At 42.1% G+C, this 14,803-nt stretch overlaps 1 protein-coding gene across 1 annotated transcript in view; it reads left to right on the forward strand.

The window, feature by feature from the left end:
* GPAT3 (glycerol-3-phosphate acyltransferase 3) overlaps window positions 1–8,074 on the forward strand; it is a 28,647-nt gene extending 20,573 nt beyond the window's left edge. Inside the window, exons 8-13 of the mRNA XM_073340555.1 lie at window positions 1,263–1,378; window positions 3,875–3,930; window positions 4,471–4,556; window positions 5,110–5,238; window positions 6,024–6,103; window positions 6,932–8,074. Of these exons, the coding sequence (XP_073196656.1) occupies window positions 1,263–1,378; window positions 3,875–3,930; window positions 4,471–4,556; window positions 5,110–5,238; window positions 6,024–6,103; window positions 6,932–7,058 (594 nt within the window). The 3' untranslated portion in view covers window positions 7,059–8,074. The remainder of the gene's footprint in view (window positions 1–1,262; window positions 1,379–3,874; window positions 3,931–4,470; window positions 4,557–5,109; window positions 5,239–6,023; window positions 6,104–6,931) is intronic.
* The last annotated feature ends 6,729 nt before the right edge of the window (window positions 8,075–14,803 follow it).

Below are 14,803 nucleotides of genomic sequence, written 5' to 3' on the forward strand. Positions count from 1 at the left end.
ATTCAAAAGAACAAATCCAGTAACATTCTGCTGCGATAGACTTGTTCTGAGGGAAGACCCTCTCAGGGTCCTGGAGCCCAAGCCCGACAAGTCCATACTGCAATTTTTACAACCCACAACCTGAGCCCAGCGAACCCAAGTCAGTCGCAGATGTTCTATTGCAGTGTAAATATATCCAGTGTGTCCAGCCTGTAAAAAGGCACCCACGAATAATGGCAGGAGCGGACTATCTTTTGTGGTGGCCTGTCCATCCTGCAGCTTAAGACTGACATTCGAGCCTGGCTACAGGTAGTGCTCTAGGGATGAGATGCAGAATAGAAATCTACTTTTGTAGCTGAATTATTGGGATTGTGAAATGCCCAGAAGTAACAGGTTAAGATGGGGGCATCTCCATGTAGCTTGTGATGTGGTAATGGCACAAAGATGGTATGAAATGCTAACTTTCATCTTTAGTAAATGTTAACTTTCCTATGGTAACACTTCAGTGACAGTACCTAAAATCTGTGTAAGTCACTGGTAGACTTACGTACCCTAAATATTTTGCCCAAGAGGTTATAAAAGTAAAGGCAGAGGACAAGGTTTGGGATGGAAAGAGGAAGACTTCTCTTAAGTATTGATGCTAATTGCATTATGAGTAACATCTTTCTGTTCATGCAGTTTTTGCAGAGTTCTTGGTGTGCATGCAAAAGCATGTAAAACTTTCCAAATTTAGATGCGTTAGTACTCAGATATATGCTCACCCTAATATGTATGAGATGACCTAGTGCAAAATAATGAAGAGACCAAGACAGTACGAACTCTAAACTATTTTGTAAAAGCAGAACTTCAAGTGCCTTTAGTAGCCACCATATTGGTTTGAACGTGCTTAAAGGGATTTCTAGCTGTGTGCAGAGACTGTTCATGAGGGTGAGTGGAAACCTGACACGTCAGAAAAATGCAGACTCAAGGGTCTTTTGTGATTTTTTCCTGAAGATGCACAAAAGTAAATGCTTACAAAATAGTTACCTCTTTACTTTTTACTGTCTATATATTCAGGGTTTGAACGGTGGTTGTATAATATTTAAATAGTGCTAAAAGACCAACTATCCAATACTGTATTTTCTAGGTGTCTAGGAAATGAATGCTTTTACTGGATTTCTTTTTCTGTACATTGCAAAGCTCTAGTTTGGGAGATACATAGCTGTATTTTAAATAGGCATTAAGCAGATGGACTTTCATTTTGCCATGAGTTTTGTATAGTAGTCTCTCATTTGGGCTTGCAGGTTGGCCAGGCTCACGGGGGTCTAATGGGACTTATTCAGAGATCCACGGTCAAAGCCTGTCCCCATGTCTGGTTTGAACGCTCAGAAATGAAAGACCGCCACCTAGTGACAAAAAGGTAAGGAATGGGCAATAACTCAGCTGAGTGCTGCTGTAGTTGTGAAAAATGGCATTATTCTAACTATAACAATCCTAGCATCTGGGATCCCTAGTCATGGGCCAGAACCGCATTGTACGAACACAGAACAAAAAGATGGCCCTTACTCCATAGAGCTTACAACCCAAGTATTACACAAGAGACAGACATACAGGCAGGGTGGGGGCAATAAGGAAACGGTAAGTCATTGGTCAGCATGATAGGCAGTGGCCTAACAATCTTGCCCCTTCTGGAGGGTGAAAGGCTAGACTGTAGAAGCACTTTATCTGCAGTGAATATATCTGGCCATCTTGTTCTAAATGCTAAACACCTTGTAGAAACACTGGGAATACCAGGACTCAACCTCCTTCTATGATTGTGTATTACCATAGTCTGGAGTGATGTGGATTGCAGTTGTTTGCAACATGCATGCAGTGAATGGAAAAATTACAGTTGTGGGAGCAATCCTACACTATTTTTCTTTGGGAATATTACTTTGCATCTAATTAGCAACAGAAATGGAACTTGGATGTTACCCACAGATGGGGACGGAATATGCAAGTGTGTGCTTGCAAACGAATGAGATACTGCAGAAATGGGGAAAAATTTTAAAAAGTCATTAAGCACTCTTGGGATCTCTTCCTATAGTAAAATAGTTTGGACAAAAGGTTCTAGTGACAAAGATGTTCCAGTTGCGACTGCACAGGACTTCTGACGTGGAGTTAATCTGATAGCTCTGCTGCCAGGGTCACTTGGTGTGCAGGTACCCAAGTGTCTTGCTGTTTCTTTCCACAATTATAATCTAAATTGTTTTCCCACACGAATGTCAAGGAAAAGCCATATGAAATCCCAAACTGGGACTGTTGGGAGGTAGGAACCGAACTTTTCTCACAAAATATTAATTTTATCATGAAATAGAATTACCTGTGGCTTTTGCTGAAATGTCTTCTAAATTAGAGCCTTCTAAAAACCACAGACTTGCCGGTTTTAGATGAAGTTACCTACAGTACTGAGTTCCTCCTGGAAAGGGCAAGATTTCCTCAAAGAACAGTATAGTCATGTAGCAAAGAAGAACTTTCCCTTAGCGCAGTACAATAGAAATAGTAGTGCTATATTTCAAGTATCTATGAAGTTTGTAGTCTAGCGTCAGGTTTGTTGTAAAGGGCATCGCTCTCCTGACTCCGGAATGGAGTTGTTCCTCCTTAGAGATCTGAGTCTGGTATAGCTGACCTCCCATCATGGGAGGGAAGCTCTCATTAACTGGGGAGAATCATTCTCTCATCCTTCTTTCTCTTCTTGCATACCTTCACTAACTACTTCATTAACAGAAGATAATGGAAGGGTTTTTTTGTTTTTGGTTGGGGGGGGGGGGAGGAGAAGACAGAAGATGAAATCTTTATCCAATCATCCTGATCATAATAACCTTCCAAACAAAAAAAAACTTTCAAACTAAGTTTCTGCCCCGGTTGATTCAAAGGAGCACCTGCTGGTTGGAGCTGGATTCCAATGCCAGGTGTCTGTATCCCATCCTAAATTTTTTGTGTAGAATTTTCAGGGTAGTCTTATAAGGGATAAACTTGTCTTTCACCTTCCTGGCTTCTAAAATGGTAGATTGAAGGGGCATTCCAGAAAGTCTACTCAATCAAGATCAAGGGGTGAGAATTTTGGGCATTATAGATATTTCAGAAATGGAGAAGACCTATGATTAAATAACTAGAACCAAGATTATTTAGCTTTTATCAAACTTGCATATTTTGCTCAGCCTGTTTAAGTATTGCAATCAGTGGGGCTTCCACCACTTGAGTGTGCCACAGCCTAAAGTATCTTACTGCCAAGAAGTTTTTTCCGGATAGACTGCCTAAAACTTAAATTGAACTTTATGCCATTCATCTCTTGCATTAACACTATTTCCTCTCAGTGCGTCAGCCCTTCAAATACTTGTTGTTGGTTTTTAACCCCTCAGTTATTGCTTGTGAATCTTGCAACAGAAGTGCTTCTTCACAAACACCCTTATTGAAAACTTTCCTCTTCTTATCACAGTATATTAGCTACTTATTACTAGAGCTTGCCACAAAAGCACGATATTTCATGGCGGGGGGGGGGGGGGGAATCTTGCTGGCTCTTTCCTACAAATTTTGACTTGCTCTACTTATTGCACTTAAAAATCAGAAGCGTTAATAGAGGCTAAACGTGAACTCACACATGCATGCGCTCTCTCTCAGATCCATGCGCAAGAGAGCTGGAGATGTCCCTTTGAAGTAAGAATAATTGGTGAAATACTGGGTAGGACTAAATATTAAAGGATGTTTGGAGCTGAATCTAGGCTCAAATGATATTCCTGTTATGAATTACAGATGCACAGTGATATGTTGCATCAAACATTGGCTTTTGGTTTCTGTTGAATGTACATACATGACTGGAAACATTAATCCTGTTTCAAACTGTATTGCTTAAACATCCTTCTTTCTGCTTCTACAGACTGAGAGAACATGTAGCAGCTAAGAACAAACTGCCAATCTTAATTTTTCCAGAAGGTAAGAAACTCTCATTCCACTGGATTTAGTTGTCTTCTCAGTGCTTATGTCACTCTTGGTTGTCCTGCTGTGACTCCTATTGCTCAAACAGATCTTGTTCCAAACTTGTAATAGGAAACATCTAGTATCAGGATGCTCCAGCTTCTCCCAGAAATGGTGGGATGAAGGGGAAGAAGGCTGAAAGGGTTTTTCCCACACATGGCTTAATCCTTCTTCTCTGATGCAGAGAGAGCCTGTTGTGTATCATGCATGGCCTCCCTGCTTCTACCTACCTCTCCATCCTCTTCCCCCAAACCTCAACGTTACTCTTCTAGCACTACAGGGAGGGGAGCACTGCCCCACCATTCTCTGACCTCCAATCTTTAGGCCTGGACAAAGCACAGACATTGGAAAGTCCAATTCATTCTTGTTGGAGGTGCTTTTTACTGTTCCCCAGTGGCTGCTTGCTTTGCAAACTGGTATAATCCTGCTGTCTGACTCCATTAGAATACATAACAAAGGTTTTCTGACTGCAAACACTCTGACTTCTCTTTTGTCCAGGCACTTGTATAAACAACACATCAGTAATGATGTTTAAGAAAGGAAGCTTTGAAATAGGAGGGACCATCTATCCAGTTGCAATCAAGGTAAAATACAATAGCAATATGTCTCCAGACACTGCTGTTTACCTGTAGAAAGGTCTGGCTGCTTGGTGGGTGGGTGGGAGATGGACAAGAGTTTGTCTCAGTACAGTTGCCAGTAGAAGCACATGCTCTGCAACTGGCCCTCTGGTGTACTTGGCCATTGGAAAGCAAACAACTGAATACCCATGAATGAAAGTAATTCAGTCTCTTTAGAGTTGCTCTCTTGAAATAAGTGGAAACCTATTGGTGAGTTCTATTGGAGTTTGCCTTACAACGTGGAAGACTGGAGAGAAGTTAGGCAGGGGCTGGTCTGACCAGCCCATGAATTAACAAGTCAATATTTGAAGGAATAGGAAAATGAAGCTTGTAATCCAGGCTAGACTTGACACCCCTGTAAAAATATACATTATCTCCCCATGCTGCACCTCTGGGGGTGGAGGCCAATGTGTAATGGTTACTAATGTCCTCCTATACAGCCTTCTGAGTTAAATGCCATAACATGTGTTTACACCTTGGATCTATATTACTTAAACTTACTATTTTTGCCTTTCTGTAGTATGACCCTCAGTTTGGAGATGCGTTCTGGAACAGCAGCAAATACGACATAGTGAGCTACCTGTTGCGAATAATGACGAGTTGGGCCATTGTGTGCAAAGTCTGGTACATGCCACCGATGGTCAGAGAGGTATTTTTGCATGTGGTTGATTTTGTATAGGATGTAAAATAAGTAGGGCTTAGAGAATCAATCTTAAATTGAGCCTCCTTCAGTGCTCTTAGTAGCATTGTTCAACTTCTTTTTAAATTTTGCATTTCCCAGTGTATTTAAGCATGAAATGTATCTGCAGTATATTAGCTGTTGAAAAAGGAGGCTGTCCCTGTCCATGTAGTGTTGCTCTGGAACTAAATGCTGATGGCACAATGGCTACACAATTACTCATGCTAATATGAGCTGTGCTGCTAAGAATAACACTCGCTGTTTGGAAAATTAGTTTATTATTAAGTCATCAATCTGTCTGAGGGAAACTTTCTCTATCTTGCCATCACTTCAAAAACAGACCTAAAATGTATGCTAGATTTGCCTGGCAAGTGTGTGATTTAAATTTTGCATGGGAAGTGTGTGATCTTCCATTTAGTATCAAGTTGCTGATGAGGAGTGGACTAACATCCTTTGAGGAAAAGGCTAAAAACTAGACATTCGGAGAACAAGCTTAATGTGTCAAAGCTGCTCCACTTCCCTCTCTGACACCCCCCCCCACACACACACCCTTCCCCCTCCCCAAAAAAACCCCAACCGAAAACCCCAAACAAAACCGGACAAAGCCTAATGCTCCGAAAGCAAAAGTTTTCTGGTCACAAACTAAAGAATCTGTAGGACTTGTAGCACAGCTGTGTGTGTGTGTGTGTGTTTTTTTTTTTTTTAAATAAATAAAAATACATAGGTAAATTGACTCTAATTTGCATCCCGTGTAGGAAGGAGAAGATGCTGTCCAGTTTGCCAACAGAGTGAAGTCAGCCATTGCTCATCAAGGAGGACTGACTGAGCTTTCCTGGTATGAGATGTGATTTTCCTTGCACTTAATATGACATTTTTGCATACGTGTCTTTTAAGTCTTAATGGCTATAGAATGTGGTTCAGACTCTCTAAACTGTCTAGGGGACTTGGACACTACTTCACTATATAATTGAAGATGTGTTAATCCCCTAGACAGCTTTGACTGCCTCAACCTTTGTGTTCTTTAACTTAAATGGTCTTAGCCAGGATATGGTAGATAATGAGGAAGTTGGCTATTCAGGCACTTTCATATGAAAGAAGGTTTTCTTAATAATTTATATGATGACAATACAGAGCTCTTGAACAGTGGGTTTCAGCTAAAAGTTTCAAAGCACAATACAGTCTTCCCCATTTGACAAATAGAAACTAAGGCACATAGAGGTAACATTACTGTAGTGAAGAGACGCAGCAGATCAGGAGCAGAGCTGAGACTAGGACCTAGGACTGCAGAGCTCCTATCCATTGAACATCCTGCCTCAGTATGGGTTTATGGTACCCCAAGAGCATGTAATGCTATAAAATAAGTGGATCATGCTGAAAAATCTCCAGAGCGAGGCCCTGATGAGAGCAGTCAAAATGCACAAGTGGATTCAGTGCTCTACAGAGCCAAGAAGGATGGGATATGGAATTTATGTAACATAAGGGACAGATGATGATACTATTCACGCAAGCGATACTGTCTCTGAAGTCAAGATGAAGTTACATGGGTGCATATATTTAAGGGCTTTGGCCTAGATCATCAAAAGCATTTAGTGGCTCAACTCCGACTTCATTTTTTCCCTAATGTTGAAGTCTAACTGCATCCTTTCTGTCTTCTGTGCTCCAGGGATGGAGGTCTGAAAAGGGCCAAAGTCAAAGACACTTTCAAGGAACAGCAGCAGAAAAACTACAGCAAGATGATAGTAAGAAATGGATCAACAGGAAATCTATCAATGGGAGCAGAATCCAACTGAACTCCAGCTTTTCCAACTAAGCTTCCCAGGACTAGCTCTGACAGGAATACTGTGGGTTTTTCATTGAGAAAAACCAAACCTATTCTAATGTGTGTGGATATCCTTTATGTGGATGGGGCAGAACATACAAATGGGGCAGTATTTTGTTATGTATTTTTATTGCAAGCATGATATTCCACTGGATTGCAGCTCCAGGTATCATGGAATAGAACCTGACTTAAAACTGGGGGTGGAGGGGGAGAAAAAATGCAGTTTTAAAAAACAGTACATGACTCTCTTGAATCTCTCTGAAAGGGAAGTGAAAACAGTGAATCTGGTCTGATGCTGTGTGTGCATATAACTCTACTTGCTACAGTCACTCGGAAGTTGGAAACAAATTTGTTTCCTGAACAGCTGCTTTCTCTCTCATCATGCTTGTAGGCTGGCTTTTTTGTTGTACAGTTCTTAACTAATCTTGCGGTTTGAGTGATGCAGGTCTGTTTGTCTCCATTGGTTTGTATTTCTATGTATGTGAAGTAGGGAGGTGGTGAATAACCTAGAATGACAGACACTAAACAGTGGGGAGAGAAGTGGGCAATCAGAACAACATCCTCTTCAAACACAACCAGGACCTTGGATGGCCTCTCACCCTAGAATTGCCTCTAATGGAAACTGATACCTGAGAAGATATTTAGGAGATTCCTCTAGAAACATCTCTGCATACTGGAACTATTCCCTAAACTACTGTGCTTCTTCAGACTGGTACAGTAAAGGGAAGAGATGATTGGGAGCTCCATAACTGAAAATGGATACCTCTGTATTATAGTAGATGCATTTTTATTATAAGTGCAGTAAATTCTTCTTTTTGCATAATGCTAACAGCTTAACAAAAATCGGTGGGGATCAGCTACCACAACACCGCTCATACTTGACTGGGCTAGCAATATCTATTACAAACCAAAACAGAATTCATGTGTCATTTGCAGTAAAAGAAATGGCCTGTTGGGAATGCACATGTACTGCAGCCTTATTGTAATGGGGAAATAAATTCTATATTTCTAATGATTCTCTGGTAATGGTATTTTTCCTTTAACTTGTTCGTTCTGGTTTCTGTTTCTCTTCTGTTGGGCAATGGTTTGCAGTGTGGCTCAGATCCACAAAGGGACATGGGCATGGCAACACCTAGCCACCCAGTGGGATCCATAAACTCTGAACTAGCCACCCGGGATTCCTAGATAATGTCTAGGGAGAAACAGGTGCCTAAAAAAGGGATCCACAAAAGCCAGCCTGCTAGGTGGGGAGGCACCTAAGCTAGTCAATGGCAGATGCTGAAGAGAGGGGTGTGGCCTAGGCCCTGCCCTTCTTAGGGCATTATGCATCCATCTCTGCACAGAATCCACAGATGGGAGTCGGGAGCCTAAGCAGTTTCTTGCAAGGGTGGTAATGGCAGAAGAAGCCTCCCTTTAGTCCCCTCATTAGGGAACTCCCCAGGTTCAATTCTTCCCTGTCCCTCCCCGCCTGACGGGGAGCAGGGAATTTTCCACCTCTCAGGTGAGTGTCCTAACAGCTCGTGTAAGTAAGCATTGCTCTCTGTGGCCCAACGCATCTTATTTATACACAGTGGAACAGCTTCAGCAGGAGAGTCCCATATCTGAATATCCTACAGTCTACTGAATTTTTTTTTTTGGGGGGGTACTCATTCCCTTCTCTCTAGCCATTTTGTGTGGAGTTAGGTACGCTCAGAGCATGCTTCCTGAATTGGGCTGTGCCAGTGCAATAGATGGGGCAATACCTGATTTGAGGCTCCTGCTATATCTTAGGCCCAGAGCCGCAGTAGGATTTAGGCACCTATGTTCCTACTTAACGCACTGTCAGAAAACACAGTGAAAATAGTGGGAGATAAATCACTGAAGTCAAGGTTGACCTCAATGAGAGTTGGATCTGGCTCAAATGAGTATAGTGGCATGCTACAATTCTGGAGTCCAACTATTTTAATCAAACCTCTGCTAACATAGGCCCACTTTTTGCCTTTGATTTAAAAGAACAAAATGACTTAGTGGCCCTTGTATGCAGGGAAAATAAATTGCTTCAACACAATGCGCACTGAACTTGAAACTAGAACAGGAGGGAACCCCAGAGACACTAGACCAATTAACTTACAATTAAATGCAAATAACAATGAGCCTCAGCATGAGAGCCTGTAATAAACTATTAACTCATTTAAAAGAGGGGAAAAAAAAAACAATAAAACCTCTTCCCTCTGCCATGGGAGAACCCATTTAATGCTGAAGAGGTCATTATAAACTGGGGATTTCCTGTATACTTCTAAATATGAAAATTGCTATTCTTTAATTGAAAATTATGGGCCTAAACCTATAGGTACATGAGAGAACCTCTCTCAGGTGAATTCCTTCCACTGAAGTTAGCCATGTTACTGACCTGAGCAGTTTTGTGGGTCTGATTTGAAACTCGCTGAAGGTCTTCCATCAACTTAATTGCATATTGGATTATAGCAGGGGTGGGCAAACTACGGCCTGAGGGCCACATCCAGCCCTTCAGATGTTTTAATCTGCCCCTCGAACTTCCACTCCAGCCAGGCAGCAGGGTCAGGCATTTGTGGCTCTGCATGGCTCCCAGAAGCAGCAGCATGTCCCCCATCCAGCTCCTACAAATAGGGGCAGCCAGGGGGCTCTGCATGCTGCCCCTGCCCCAAGCATGACCCCCACAGCTCCCATTGGCCTGGAACCATGGCCAATGGGAGCTGCAGGGGCAGTGCCTGCGGATTGGGCATCATGCAGAGCTGTCTGGCCATGCCTCCATATAAGAGCCAGAGCGGGGGACATGCTGCTGCTTCTGGTAGCTGCTTGAGGTAAGCACTAACTAGAGCCTGCACCCCAACCCCCTCCTGACCCAGCCCTGATCCCCCTCCTGCCCTGTAAACCCCTCAGTCCCAACCCAGAGCACCCTCCTGCACCCCATCCCTCATCCCCACTTCCATCCTAGAGCCCGCACCCCCAGCCGGAGCCCCCGGCACCCAACCCCCTGCCCCAGCCTGGAGCCTCCTCCCCCACCCTGAACTCCTAATTTATGGCCCCACCCAAGAGCCCGCACCCCAGCCAGAGCCCTCACCCCCTCTCTTCACCCTAACTCCAATTTCGCGAGCATTCATGGCCCACAATAAAACTTCCGTACCCAGATGTGGCCCTCAGGCCAAAGTTTGCCAACCCCTGGATTATTGCCTCCATCTTCCAAAGTGATTAGTAACTTTTAGGGACCAAAGGTGATGTACCTTAAGTGGATATGACTTTTCAGAAAGTGCTAAGCATCCAGGAGCTGAAAACCTAAGTGTCTTAAATTGGCACCCAAACTCACTAATCAAGTTTGAAAATTTAGGCCTAAGTCTTGGCTGAGTGCATCCTAGGATATGGAATAAACATGGCTCATAGATTTTATTAACACAATGGGAAAAGTTGCGTTTGTCTTTTTGAGTGGAGGAATGTGGTATCTCCACTCAAAAACAGCAGAGAAATTTGATTCAAACTCTTGAGGTAAAAAGAACCTTTGGACAGAGACCAAGCATTTAAAAAAAAAAAAAAAATCAGCCCAAAAGGCAAAGTATTCTGGAAAGCTTAGGTGCATATGAAAAAAGGGGCAATAAATGAGATTTGGCTTGGGGATGAGGGATGGAAAGGAAAATCTCTGAGGCTATGGTAATCCCTGTTAAAAAACAAAAGCTTTGAGTAGCTCTGCAATAAGGAGCAAATTTCAGAGTTCATTTTGTATGTTCAGTTTTGAATCTTAAAACTCAGTTTGGTAAACTTGAAGCTTTGTTATTACAAGGACAGCAGAAGCAGCAACCACTCCAAGGTTGTATAAAAGCTTCCCTTGTGAACCCCTGTCTTCTTGCTCCTAACTTTCTGACATTTTTGCTGTATGGAAATTTTGTATGTATGAAATTTTCCTGGCTTGGTATCTACTTGAAAATAATTCTTAATTTGTAGAATTTTTTGGGGGGTGGGTGGGGAAGAGGAGTGGGATAACAACCTCTATTTAATAAAGAAATGTTATAGATGTAGCAGTAGAGGGAACTTAAAGTAGGCTAAGAGTTCAAATTTAGCATTGATGTAGTCTGAGCAGAGGAAGGTTACATTTAAGAATCCTGGAGAAAAACTGGCTGAGATTTGTGTTGTGGTTATGGGGCTAGTTACACCCCTGCCCCTTTCTGCTCTCATAAATTTGCCTAGCTTTATGTCAGTGAGTAGTCCTGCTGAAGTCAATGACAGTGCTCCTATGTGTAAGTGTCTGTGATGGCTGCCATCTTGGCCAGCACACCAATTAAGTGGGACAGAACTGCATTATGAGCTTCTGAAAACAAGCTACTGAAAATTTTTTTGTAGGACTTTTGTGTGTGGGTGTGGAGCTTAACATTTTTTCCCAAGGAAAAATACCTTGTCCATTAATGTCTAATTTAACTGAATATTGTACAGAAGGAATGTGGGATAAACCAAGGGCTCCTGGTACATTTAATAGTCTCTTTTTGTTATTTGTAAAATGAAAAGTGTCTAGGGTAAACTGGTTGCTGTTTGAATCATTTTCTTTCTCTTCCTCCATGGAATGTACTTGATCATGGACAACTTGCCAAGAGTAGCACACTTATTAAAAATATAAATTAGCGCCCCCCCAAAGACTGAAAATATATAAGTGTATCTTATTTGCCACCAGGTGGCAATCAGCTCTTTATTGTTACCCAAGAATGAAAGGCTGCAGGACACCACTACGAAGCAGATAATGCAGAGCTAGAAGCACCCACAAGAACCCCTTTCTAAAACTAAATTTCTTCTTTCTCTTTCTTTCTTTCACTTTATATGGTAAGAGTTGCAATGAATGCTTGATATTACACCCATCAACTCCTTTTCTTTCTCTTATAAGAACTACCAAGGGCGGCCGGAGAGAGAGAATGTGTATGTGAACGCATAGACTCCCTTATTCTGTGGTTATGGGCCCAAAATCTAATGCTGTAGTAGCATTGGGATAAAATCTGTTGAATGGTCAGGGTCAGGTCTACCACCTACTAGAAAGGTCTGTGCAGGATAAATGTGCATGGTCTTATTATAAATGGCAGGAGTTTTAGTAGGAAGGACTCTGCACTCTCTGGAAGGTGTTATTTCAGTAAATGTAAAATGCCTCAACTCATTATTAGTAAACTACTCAGTCTTCTGAGGAAACTTTCCATTCAATATAATCATTCCTCAAACTAATAATAGTCTGTCTCAGGTGATTCTGCATCTGATCAGGCTTGAAACAGTCCTGTCAACTCTCAAACTATACAATATTTGGATTTCAAGCCTCAGTCCCAGCTCCTGGACTCATATGACCATCTGAATATCAGTGCTCATTTTAAAACAATTTTTTTTAGCCCCCATGGAAGTGGAGTAAAACCAAAGGGCTCACAATCCAGAAGGCAAACAAGCACCACACACTTATTTTGTTAAAATACATGATTTTTCAGCTAATCACATGACTTATAGGGGCCTGATTCATAATTTTTAACAGTTGGGGATGTCGGTGCTGAACAGTGTGAGAAGTGCCTGTCCTGTAGCATGGCCAATTCAAAGCATAAATATAAGACATCTCTTGTGATGGACCCACCACTTACATTGGGGAAGTCTGAACAGGAGGGTTTTTGAAGTAGGACAGAGAGAAAGTCCCAACTTCTCCTTTTCCTCTCCTTAGCTCAACCCCCTTTCCTCTTTTTCATACTGTCTGGGGAGCTGGCTGGAGATATTTTGCAGGGTTGGTAGAAGGGGCAGTAGAAACTAGGATAAAACATTAATTTTTGTACAGATGGCAGGATATTGGGGGAAAGACCCAGGCAACATCATGCTTGTTTTCTGGAGACGGACGGTCTCCCTACTGGCACGGCATTTCACACTTCTGTCTCTGGGCCCAGCTGGAATCTAGATGTCTAAAGGCGCATACATTTGAGGTATTTTCTTCTCTCATTAAGTTTCAGCTTTTCCATTCTGACTGCTTCTATAGCCCCTTTCACCACTGTACCTAAACATCTCTCAAATGCTAGTGACTTCATCCTCGCAACACCCCTTTTATTATCCCCACTTTAGAAGTAGGGAGCTGAGTCACAGAGACTAAATAATGACTTGCACAAGGTCACACAAGACTATGGCAGAGCCAGGAAATTAATTATCTTCTGAATCCCCATCCAATAGTTTTACCACAAGGCCATCCCCACACGACCCTAACGGAGGATTGCTTTGAGTTTGCTTTGGACAAAGGGCCTTTATACTCCTATTTTAGTGACAGTCAAATTGGGTTCTGTAATTATTTTCATGTCACGTGAAAGCTTCTCATATAACATAGTGCACTGTAAGTATTGGTCTTTTGGGTTTTTTAATTAATTTGTCCCAGATTTAAAAGAGTTTGACCCTTAATGTGGTTTGTCCTAGGTATATGAAATTGAGACAACTGCTAGATAAACTTGGGCCATTGCCATCTAGTTGGCTTACTCAGTAAGCATAAAGAGAACTGTGGAAATCCTTGAAACAATAGTCTCTCCTTGGAAATTTGTTATGAATAATCCAGTAGTGCTGCAGGAGCCTCTAGGACAGGGTCTAAGTGTCACTGTGTAGTTAGACTTATGAATGAGGCAGTTTCTCTTGCCCTCAGTACTCAACAGATCCACAGAGGTCTCTGACCAAGTCCATCCTCCTTTAAATATCTCACATGTGGTGTTAACCTCCTTTGCAGGCAGATGGTGTGATAGGCTTTGCTTTGTTTGCCTACTTCTTCACAGGACTATCTACAAATCCAATCACAACCACAAACACTACAGCACGCTCCCAGTTCAAGGGTGGGAAAGGGTGTGCACAATTTTCAAGAGGTTTAGAGCCTTCACTAGGCTAAATATTCAAAGATCTGGGTGCTAATTTTTGAACTCTTCTCCATCCCTCTCCCAGTTCTTCACTTTGAGTCCTCTCACTCCTCTCAACCCGATTCTTCCATCCCCCACAGACTCTATAGGGTGTGCAGTTAAGGGTCCCCTTGCCAGCAGTTCACTCCATTGCAGGATCATGGCCTAAAGTTCCACGCTGCTGATGTCCAGAACAGAAGGAATCCAGGCTTGTGACCTGTCAGAGAAGGGTTAAACCTTTCATATGGGGCACAACACACTACAAAGACCTGGGTGATTCATCTACACCCAAGTTTAAATGGTTGTACCAGGCCACTGGGATTATGAATGACTCAAATGGCAAACTGTCCCCAGAGACTTAAGCTACCATGCTGGTTTTATCACAGTTGTGCTGGCTGGCGCTGCCATCTCTGATCAATGCGTCTGCACCTTTATCAGATTCAATCTGATACCATCTTGAATATTTTTTTTGTTTTCCCCTAAATGAACATAATAAAAAAGGCAAAAATGTGACCTCAAGAGGCAGGATACAGACTCCAATGATTGTTCACTGTCTCCATCTTTTTATTAGATTTTCTGTGTTTTTCTTTTTTCTATTTGCTGGATAGAATCCATACAAATGAAATACAGGCTTACTCAGTAAATAATAATGAAAAGGTAAATTCATTTTACAGAGAAGCCAGTGCATGTTAGACATCATCTTGAATGACGGTGATTTTCTTGAACTGATCACCAAGCTATTACAGTCTCTCAAAAATAATATCTGGCTTTTAGGCTCTATGATTGTGCACGCGACCTCTGCTTACCCTTTGGCTCTTAAGAAAAATTGATTTTTTTA

The sequence above is a fragment of the Lepidochelys kempii genome, chromosome 4 (assembly GCF_965140265.1).
Source record: "Lepidochelys kempii isolate rLepKem1 chromosome 4, rLepKem1.hap2, whole genome shotgun sequence".
NCBI lineage: Eukaryota > Metazoa > Chordata > Testudines > Cheloniidae > Lepidochelys > Lepidochelys kempii.